Source organism: Ovis canadensis, chromosome 26 (genome assembly GCF_042477335.2).
Source record: "Ovis canadensis isolate MfBH-ARS-UI-01 breed Bighorn chromosome 26, ARS-UI_OviCan_v2, whole genome shotgun sequence".
Taxonomy (NCBI): domain Eukaryota; kingdom Metazoa; phylum Chordata; class Mammalia; order Artiodactyla; family Bovidae; genus Ovis; species Ovis canadensis.
This window is the reverse complement of record NC_091270.1, coordinates 17,502,086-17,512,816: the sequence shown is the minus strand read 5'-3', so window position 1 is coordinate 17,512,816 and position 10,731 is coordinate 17,502,086. Positions and strand designations below refer to the sequence as shown.

Sequence of the window (10,731 nt, the reverse complement as noted above, 5' to 3'; positions counted from 1 at the left end):
CCATAAATGTAGCCACTTCTATCTGTAGACATCAGCAGGGACGGTCTCCTTGCAAGGCCACTGACTTGGTGGTTATTTTTCTTTAAAGAGGGAATCGTCAATGTAGCCTGATATTTTTTTTCCAATCACACACTTTCCTATTTAATGCTGGACATCTTTAGTATCAACCTTGAGGTGAAAACATCAACATTTCCTTTTAAACAAAAATGTAATATTTTGGTATCATACCACAGTTCAACTCTTCGTCCCTCATTCTAGGATGGTCCCATCGATTTGCTGAGAAACAGTGGGAACAACTGTCACTAGCAAGTGCTCTCACGTTAAAGATAACTAGAACCAGTGAAGATGTATGAGATGAATCACATTGAAAGCACACTTGGGAACAAGTGAGACTTGCCTTTTCTGGGTTTTCTTAAACACTAGGACCCTGTTTATCATACTTGTGTTCTGATTTGGAAAGTCACGTAGGGCCATCAGCACGGCAACATCCATGTACTGGTTGTGAGGAAAATGATTCTAAAGGGCACCTGGTTATGATGGTCACGGGCCGTATCTCCAGGGAAGGGAAGTGTGTGATCACAGACAACGTGGCACTTCCTTTCCATCGCAGATGCTCCTAGAATGTGGTGCGTTATCGTTTTCAACCATATTATCAAGCCTGAAGACCGTCTTTTGATGAACTGCACCCACGACATGACAAAATTGATCGAGGGTAGCTGTGTGCTCTGTGGCCGCAGGTGCGGCTGTAACAGCTCGTGTGATGCAGGAACACAAGTAGTATAAACAGTTTTATTTCTCTTTACATGTACAACGTGTAAACATGGCTTATCGTCTGCCTTTCATGACGGGATGTCACCACGAGAACGGCCGTATTGCACTTGGTTGTGTTGCACACACGGTGGCACTCTATCAGACACCGCGCAAGCACACCGCCCCCACCCCCCACAACCTTCTTTGGAACAACATGGATCAAATAGGGCTCGTACATGCTCCCCACCTCCAACCAACAACCGATGTCAAATTTAGTTTAGGTGAATCTGCTCACCTATGGATGGTTCAGGTCAAGAGTTTGGGGGGTTTTAAGATAAAAATATGAATATACAAAACATAAAAACATTAATCCAAATTCAGTGAGTACTTTTAAGTAGGGATCAGAGAATCTGGGATCTAGAATCATTGTTGTCTAATTTTATAGTTGGTTGATAGCCATTTTGTACAAGTTCAAGGAAATGAGATAAAACCCATCAGCTTCCAGGTGAGGCACACCTGAGGAGGCTGCAAGCACGTATGCATTTTACATCTCCCCTTGCTGGGGAGTCATACCCAATTTCCTGTGGTTATTTCTAGAGGGCTGTTCGTCTTAATAACACATCATGTTTAAAGTCTAAAATGCCAAGGCTTGCAAATACATTTGTCTATAACAGAGTATACTAAATACAGGAAGAAGCATCTTTATTGTATACTACTCAGGATTTAGGTATTTATTTAGGTAGAAAAAAATGCTTAGAATACTCTGGGGAAATAGGGCTCATTTATAGAAGAATATTTCAGGGATTTTTTTTTTTGCATTTTTCAAGGATATACATTCGTACTGATTTTTGCTTCCAAATATATTTTAAGGCTGTTTGGTAAAATATATACCAGATATGAGGTTCCATTTACAGGGTTTTGTTCTTACAGGGACTTCTTAACTACTCAGCTTTAAAAAAGTAAAACTGTGAAGCTAAACATGCTTTGCTATCACCTGTGCTCCTATGAACCCCATGCTTCGTGGAATGTGGACTATGAGGAAAAGAAACGCAGCAGGCGGCAAGCGCCTGCCTGTGCAAGGACCTCACCGGGACTCTCCCGCCAGAGGCGTGGGGGGCGGTGCGTCTTAAAGTGCGAGTCAAACAGGAAAACAAAGTGCTATGGAGGGCGTCTGTGCTGCTGGGCTGGGGGCCTGCACTCCCAGGACTGCGGGGCACACAGCGGCCCGTGGAGACACGGTGGCCCCTGCTTTTACCTGGAGTCACAGCGAGGACTCTAGTCTGGGGTCAAGTGGGTAAGTCCGTGGGCGCTTCCTTTGAGGTGGTGTCTCAACAGACACACAACCATCCAGTTGGAACAATGGTCCCGGCATCTAAATTTAAGGAGATGAATGGGAAACCTTCCATTAGAGACCTTCCTATTTTTCTCTGTGCCAATCAGAATCACGAAAACAAATTACTTTTCTGAAAGTCCACAGCTGGAAAGCACAATGTGACCTTTTTTTTTTTTTTGTCATGTCAAAAACAGGCAAGAAATATATTCTGGACTTCAGCTGTACTGCATAGAACAAAAGAATTCTGGAAAAATACAATGTAAACCACGTTTCTTCTTTACCATTTAAACTGAGATATACTTACCACACACATTCATATTTCTTAAACTTTTTACAGCATCACAACTGTCATTTTAAACAAGCAAATTTTTTTTGTTTTGTTTTTTTTTTAAAGGATACCCTGGAAAGTCAACTGATAGAGCATTTGAGAATATATATACATCTATAAAAAAAAATCACATGGAGCATAAAGGGTGAAACTTAAAGACAGAACCGTGGGTGATAGTTTAAGTTACAAAGGGCTAAAAAATAAACGACTCTTTTATCTGATTAAGGACAACTGTGTTCTCTTTCTACCCCCTGCTACAGAAGAGTCGGCCTCTCTTAAGACTCTCTGTTTCCGTCTGTCTCTCCCTGTGTGGACGGACACTCAGCTGACTTCTGGCTGTGGAGATGCTGTGCTGAGTTTGCAGAGGGGTGGGGTGCGGGGGGGGGTACTTCCACCCCAGGTTTCCAGAGAAGCGCGAGGCGGGGAGCTTGGTGGCTGCAGAGTCGACTCCTTATCACCACGGACTTGGCGCAGGAACCATGTGAAGGGTCGCCGGGTTCAGGGCACAGGGACCCCAGGCCGCGGGGCGGGGGTCTTCCTTCGCTGCGCTCAAGCTGTAGCACCTTCTCTTGGGGTATCTAATGCCTTGAGAGTGCTGAGACACACCCTTTCACAGTTGTTTGTTATTCTCGCCTCTAATATCACACGATTTTATAAAAATATAAATAACAAAGTGTGAACTGGGTTCCATCTCGAGCGGTTTCCTCGACCCCCTCTGGGAACAGAGGGGTGCGTCAGGGGTCCCCACGCCGCTCCGGCCCCGGGGGTGGGCATCCGGGCTGTCTGGGAGAAGTCGCTGTGGCCGGGAGCTCGGACGTCCGGGCGCTCCAGGGTGTTTATGGCACAAACATGAAGGCGGGGCGGACTCGCTGGAGGAATGAGACGGGAGTGACTAGGAGGTGGCGCTTGGCGGCTAAGGCTCCGCGGGGCGGGGCGCGGCCCCGCCCTAGAGCCGCGTCTGGGCCTCGGGGATGTAGATCTCGATGCTGTCGGCCCGCTCGCTGGCCGAGCTCTGGCGGAAGGACGCCGCCCTCTTGGCCGCCGCCAGCCGCCTCCGCGCCTCCTGCCGCTGTCTGTCCGGCAGGTCCAGAGACTTCTCTCTGGTGATGGGGAGTTTCCCTCTGGGGGGCTTCTTTGGTATTGGAGGGGGGACCTTTCTTTCTTCCTGAAAAGCATCACAAGTCAAGAGTGGGGGTCAGAGCAGCCTGGCCCTCCCCAACACCCACCCCCTCCCACCCCCACGGGGCTATGCCCTGCCCGCCGGGCCTGCGGTGCCGCCCGGTTCCCCGGGAAGGAAGCTTCTGGGCACGTGAACCTGGGCCTCGGTCTTGGTCGTGGCACCATTCTGACCCCGGGGCTGGGTGAACGCTCCCTCACAAACGCACACCCGCTCACCTTCACGGGGGCCTGCACGACGGCCCCTGACAGCTGCAGACTCTAATCTATTCAACAGACTGCAAGGTCCAAGGACATGGAAACCACCTCAAGTCCTCTGCCACGGGCCTCAGATCCCTCGACATTAACTACCTACGGCTTTTCACTTGCATGGGAATCGGATGTGAATAACTGGCTGTGACTCTCAGCTCGTGTTCTCCAACCACAGCCCCAAGATCCGAGCACGCCTTTTCCAGAAAGAGAGAGACTGCCCAGTTCCGCAGCAAAGGAACACGGGGAGCTGGCAAGCGCCCCGGGCACGGGAGAGGCCTGCGTCCCGCCTGGCGCCCTCTGTCTGCTGGGCCGGGATCACACACCAGACTTGCCCAGGCGGGAGGGACGGGTCCTTGCTGGAAAGGGGCGTGGCCTTTTCTGAGCACATGCCCAGCTGCTCGGGGAACCTTCATCAGTCCTTTCCCTTTCAGCCTCTAAAAGGACCCGAAAGCACCAAAGTGCCCAGGCCTGGCCACCATGGCAGGTTCAGTGGACACACGGCAGAACCAGACGTCTGTCCTACTATTTTTGGCAGGAAGATAACCTCGGTGTTTGGAACTTTGTTCTTAGGGCCAGAAGCAATGTCTTTCCCGACTTGATGGCAGGGGTCATTCAGGGTAATTACTTTGCCAAGACTTCCAGCTATTCCAGAATGTAACTCCTGCCCTGAGTGGCGGACTGTACTTGTCTCTTTGCACGCCTTAGGGGCCTCTGAAACATGCAGCAGTGAAACCAGCCCTTGTGGGAGCCTCCACTCACACTGTGAGTCCGCACAGGCTCACAGCCGTCCTGTGGCGGGGGGTGGGGCGGTGGCCCCACAGATCTTCGAGGACGTGGGCCCTGGGGTCAGGACGCCGAGCTCAGGCTGCGTTCCAGGGCTGCTCGCCTCCTGGACAGGGTGCCGCAGGGCACCATGTTCACTCTGAGGACTACCCACTACATAGAGCTGGGTTGAGGGTGATATTAGCGGTCAGGTACAGAAGAATGGAAAATGGGAAAGGCTTTCACGTATCTTCAGACTAGTTTAAAAGTTGGATTTTTAGTGGTTTCCTAGAATAACTTTTTCACTGGGAATTATTACTTATGATCGACTTCATTCACGACCAAACCATAGACCTCCTGGACTTGCTCACGCACAACCTGGTTGTTTGCACGCCCCTCTGCCCCCCTGTCTGCGATGACAAGGGCTTCATCAGCACCTGCGATCAAGTGATGGTCTCCAGCCTGGACCACAGGAGGCATGTTTTAGGGAAAAAGGATGATGATGGTTTGCGTGCTAATTATCTAGATGTACACCCTCGGCTACTCCCGTGTCCCAAAGTATCTCGGATCAATTGTCTTTGTTATTTTGATTGACAATGTCTGTCTAAGAAAATCAGATTATGATTCTGGAGAACTTCTGTAAGATGCGTCAGGAAGTCAATGTCTTTATAGCTAATTCACACTTATTTCTCAGCCCTAGAGAAGATGATACCTAAAGGGAAGAGCTGAAATCACAGGTCAAACTTAATGGGCATTTTCAACCTATCTCAGGGCCAGCTCTATAGGAAGTGTACATCCTTGAAGTGTTCAGTAAAGTTAACAGTGTTTCTCGTCTCCACAGGCATCACTGTAAGCAACCTGAAGCCTCCTGTGGGAACCACCACAGTGCAGTCCACACAGAGGGTGGCGGCGATGGTAATAATTCAGAGGACGGGGCATGACAGGAAATGCGACTTCGAATTGGTGTCTTCTCGGAATTGTCAGCAAGAAAGGGACTTCCTATATGTGCTGATGACTCCAGCACCAGCCTGGCTGTGCACACATGGGTCTAGGGGTGATATCAGATCCTGCCCTGTTAGCTGCACACTGAGACACGCATGCTAACGTGGCACCTGGAGCACGTGCACCGAGTGTGGGCAGGGACGGGGGCGGTGGGCTCTGTGTGGGGAGGCAGCAGGGGCTTACCTTCCTCTCCGGGGACTCGACCACCTTCCAGTCGCTGAGTTTCAGCTGGTGCAACTCGTCGAATTTCATGCTGACGTCCTGAACGGACAGCTGCAGCATGTCCCAGTAGCCGGCCAGATCCTGGGAAGTGGGCCTGGGCATAGCGCTGGGGTCCTGCCGGACACGGGTACAGTTAGAGCCGCAGAGACCTCCAGGCAGGGCGGGGTCCGGGAGAAGCCTCCGTAATTCAGAATTGGGTGCACATGCTCCTGAGGGCCCATGAGGATCTAGTGACAGTTTACATGAGTGTTTGCTGACAGTTAAAAAAAATCTGTGATGGAATTTCAGCTATTTCAAATCCTAAAATATGATGCTGTGAAAGTGTTGCACTCAATATGTCAGCAAATTTGGAAAACTCAGCAGTGGCTACAGGTCTAGAAAATGTCAGTTTTCATTCCAATCCCCAAAAAGGGCAATGTCAAAGAATGTTCATACTACCACACAATTGCACATGCTAGCAAAGTAATGCTCAAAATTCTCCAAGTTAGGTTTCAACAGTATGTGAACCCAGAACTTCTACATGTTCAAGGTGGATTTAGAAAAGGAAGAGGAAGCAGAGATCAAATTGACAACACCCATTGGATCATAGAGAAAACAAGAGAATTCCAGAAGAACATCTGCTTCATTGACTATGCCAAAGCCTTTGACTGTGTGGATCACAACAAACTGGAAAATTCTTCAAGAGATGGGAATACCATGACACCTGACCTGCCTCCTGAGATACCTGTATGCAGGTCAGGAAGCAACAGTTAGAACTGGGCATGGAATAACAGTCTGGTTCAAAAGTCAGGAAAGGAGTACATCAAGGCTGTGTATTGTCACCCTGCTTATTTAACTTAAATGCAGAATACATTAAGAGAAATGCTGGGCTGGATGAAGTACAAGCTGGAATCGAGATTGTCAGGGGAAATATCAATAACCTCAGATATGCAGACGACACCACCCTTATGGCAGAAAGTGAAGAGGAACTAAAGAGCCTTTGGATGAAAGTGAAAGGTGTGAGTGAAAAAGCTGGTTTAAAACTCAACATTCAAAAAACTAAGATCATGGCATCTGGTCCCATCACTTCATGGCAAATAGATGGGGAAACAAGGGAAACAGTGACAGACTTTATTTTGGGGGGCGCCAAAATCACTGCAGATGGTGGCTACAGCCTTGAAATTACAAGGCCCTTGCTCCTTGAAAGAAAAGCTATGACTAACCTATACAGCATATTAAAAAGCAGAGACATTACTTTGCCAACAAAGGTCCATCTAGTGAAAGTTATCGTTTTTCCAGTAGTCATGTATGGATGTGAGAGTTGGACCATAAAGAAAGCTGAGCGCTGAAGAATTGCTGCTTTTGAACTGTGGTGATGGAGAACTCTTGAGAGTCCCTTGGACTGTGAGGAGATCAAACCAGTCCTTCCTAAAGGAAATCAGTCCTGAATATTCATTGGAAGGACTGATGCTGAAGCTGAAGCTCCAATACTCTGGCCACCTGATGTGAAGAGCCAACTCATTAGAAAAGACCCTGATGCTGGGAAAGATTGAGGGCAGAAGGAGAAGGGGCCGACAGAGGATGAGATGATTGGATAGCATCACCAACTCAATGGACATGAGTTTGAGCAAGCTCTGGGAAATGGTGAAGGACAGGGAAGCCTGGTGTGCTGCAGTCTGTGGGGTCTCTAAGAGTTGGACATGACTGAGCAATTGAACAACAACAAATCTGAAAAGTCTGCGTTCTGTGTGATTCCAACGGTAGGACATGCTGGAAAGGGCACATCTATGGAGACAGTAAAAAGATGAGAGGTGGCTGGGGGCTGAGGGAAGACAAGGGGTGACCAGGGGGAGCACAGAGGATTCTCAGGACCATGAGACCGCTCTGCATGTCACTGTCCCGGTGGACACATGTCATATATTTGTCTAAATCCACAGACTGTCCAACACCAAGAGTGAGCCCCGATGGAAACCACGGACGCATAGTGGTGGGGCTGGTGTGTGGCAACAGGGAGTACATGGCATTTTCTCTGTATTTTCACCCAGTTTTGCTGTGAATCTACAATGGCTGAAAAAACATCTATGAACATGGTTGAAAAATGGGCAGAGGATATGTCTTCCAGGAAAGACATACAGATGGCCACTGGGCACATGAAAAGATGCTCAGCATCACTAATCAGCAGAGAAATGCACAGCAAAACCACAGTGAGGTATCACCTTGCACCCGTCCCAGTGGCCATCATCAGACAGGAAGTAGCGAGGTTTCGAGGATGCAGAGAGAAGGCAGCCCTTGTGTGCTGCTGGTGGGAACACAGACTGGTGCAGCAGCTATGGAGAACAGTATGGACTAGCCTCACAAACTCAACAAGCAGCTAGCTCACGACCCAGGGGTGCCCTCCTGGGTATTATCCGAAGAAAACGACAAGACTAATTCAAACAGACACACGCACCTCCACATTCACTGCCAAACTATTTACAATCGCCGAGACGTGGAAGCAGCCGAAGTGTCCTTCAGCAGACAGGATGTCATGCATGTGTATAGTGAAATACTAGTCCAGGGTAACAAAGAATGCAATCTTGAAACCTGCGATAACATGTAAGTCAGACAGAAGAAGACAAATGCTGTATGACTTCACTTGTATGTCGAACCTAAAAATGAAAACAAGTGAACAAACGTAACAAGACGGAAACAGAGTCAGACACAGACAGGTGTGTGCAGAGGGGACTGGGGATGGGGGTGAGAAGTGAGTTCAGGATAAGGAGGTATGGACTGCCAGCTGCAAAATAAGGGAGTCCTGGGAATGAAACTTACGGTGTGGGGAATGCAGGAGTAATTGTGTAGCCTCTTTGTATGGTGACATGTTCTAACTAGACTTACCATGTTGATCAGTTTGCAACATCAGATCACTATGCTGTGTATCAGGAACTAACATGGTGCTGCATTTCAAAAAAACACAAAAGCACACTCAAGGAAAAAGGGACCAGATTTGTGGTTACTAGAGGTGGGGGTGGGGGTGGGAGGAGGGGGAATGCGATGAAGGTCGCCAAAGGCACGAACTTCCCATAACAGGATGAACCAATGCTAAGAATGTGAGGTACGGCACGGTAAATACAGTCAGCATTGCTGTTCCTTACATATGAAAGCTGTTAAGACAGCAAATCCTGAAGGCTCTCATCACAAGGAAAATTACCTTTTTCTGCTTCTTTGTGTACCCACAGATGTGATGGATGCTCTCTACGATTAAGGTGACAGTCACTTCATGATACCAGTCAGATCACGGTGCTGCACTCCTACACTTATCCAGTGCTGCGTGTTAGTTATATCTCAACACAGCTGGGAGGAAATGCTTTCTTAGAACCTGGGGATGGTGGCGCCTGTTAAGGTTCTGATGCCTCGACAGTTCTCGCAGCTGAGGCCCTCTGGTTCTGGGCGCCTGTGGGGTTCCTGGGCAGGGTCTGTGGTGGTGCTGGTGGTGAGGGGCTCTGGGGAGGTGGGGCCTGTTTCCTTCTGTCCTCTGAGGGGTCTCAGCCCTGCTTCTGAAGGTCAGAGACACCCAACGTGTGCACCATGGGTGCTGTTGCCCTGGCTTGGAGGGAGGGCGTGGCAGGTCAGGTTCCCGCCCTAGGAGGACAGCTGACGCCACGAGGGGCACACGGGCAGCCACGGGTGGACGCGGCCCCAGGGCGGGCTCGCTCCTGCGTGCGCTGATCAGGGCGCTGGTCCATTCACGGAGCTTCCCCCCACAGCCCCCTCCTGTCACCCCCACTGGGGCCAGGACTCGACGTGCGAATGCTGGGGACACAGACGTCCAGTCCTAGTCCTATGCCCACACCCACCAGGTCACTCTCGGCCCTGTCCACCTGCCCGACGCGACCAGACAGCAGCTGTGCTGACCTGCTGGGAGGGGGTCAGAACCACCGTCCGAGCCACTCGCACACAAAGCCCTCATTTTCTGCTCAGAGTGAGAAGTGCAACCCCGGGCGGTTGTTTACTGTGTGAGGACCATTCTCCACTGAGCCACCAGGGGCGACCTGGTGTGCAGACCGAAGAGCCGGATGGGCGGGTGCAGGGTCGCGCACAGGGTCAGGGTTGGATGGGGTCGCGTACAGGGTCAGGGTGAGGTGCAGGGTCATGTCAGGGTCAGGGTCATGTCAGGATCAGGGTCATGTCAGGGTCAGATACAGGCTCAGGGTCAGCTTGAGGTGCAGGGCCAGGGTTATGTCAGGGTCAGATACAGGGTCAGGCTCAGGCTCAGGGTCGGGTCAGGGTCATGTCAGGGTCAGGTGTGGGAGGGTTTGTCAGGTTGCCAGACCTGGCTTGTCACGCACTCGCCTGAGTTTGAGCACAGCTGCCGCTTATGAAGGAAAACAGTGAAGGCCTTGCTCTGAGCTGTGCCTTGCAGGTGATGGGGTTCGGGGGGACCAACAGGGGCTCCCTGGCTGGGGCTGGAAGGATGCTCCTCCCCCTGACAGTGGGTCCTGAGCTGCGTGTCCTCCTCCTGGAGGACGTAGCTGGCACAGCGACCCCTCCTCCCCTCCTCCCCCCCCCCCCCACCAAGGGGCAGGTGTGAAGGGCCTGCACATGTCTGAGGATCACGTTGCCCAAGAGTGAACTCCGGGGTCACTAGGCCTCTGCTCTGGGCTCTGAGGGGCAGAGGCCATGGGCATGGTGGACCCCAGCACAGTCAGGGCCCTGCTCTGGGTCCTCTGCTCCTTTCTGGGAGGCATGGCTATATCTGTGTTCTTGGACACTCCCACACCCTGGTCTGTTTGTAGGCCCCGTCTGTCACATCAAGGTGGGCCAGGCCAGTCCCCTCCCCCAGCAAGTCGCAGAGCTGCCCATCCCTGTTGACTGCACACAGGGTCCCAGGGTGCTACCTGGCCCCAGCATGGGAGGTCCTGGGACGTGGGCTCAGATGCTCTGTGTT

The 10,731-nt window shown here is 50.8% G+C and overlaps 1 protein-coding gene across 1 annotated transcript in view; it reads right to left on the bottom strand.

The window, feature by feature from the left end:
- Positions 1-775: 775 nt before the first annotated feature.
- Positions 776-10,731, bottom strand: part of DLGAP2 (DLG associated protein 2) — a 109,614-nt gene continuing 99,658 nt past the window's right edge. Inside the window, exons 10-11 of the mRNA XM_069572819.1 lie at positions 5,787-5,939; positions 776-3,576 (exon numbers count right to left, since the gene is read on the bottom strand). Coding sequence (XP_069428920.1) covers positions 3,358-3,576; positions 5,787-5,939 — 372 coding nt within the window. The 3' untranslated portion in view covers positions 776-3,357. The remainder of the gene's footprint in view (positions 3,577-5,786; positions 5,940-10,731) is intronic.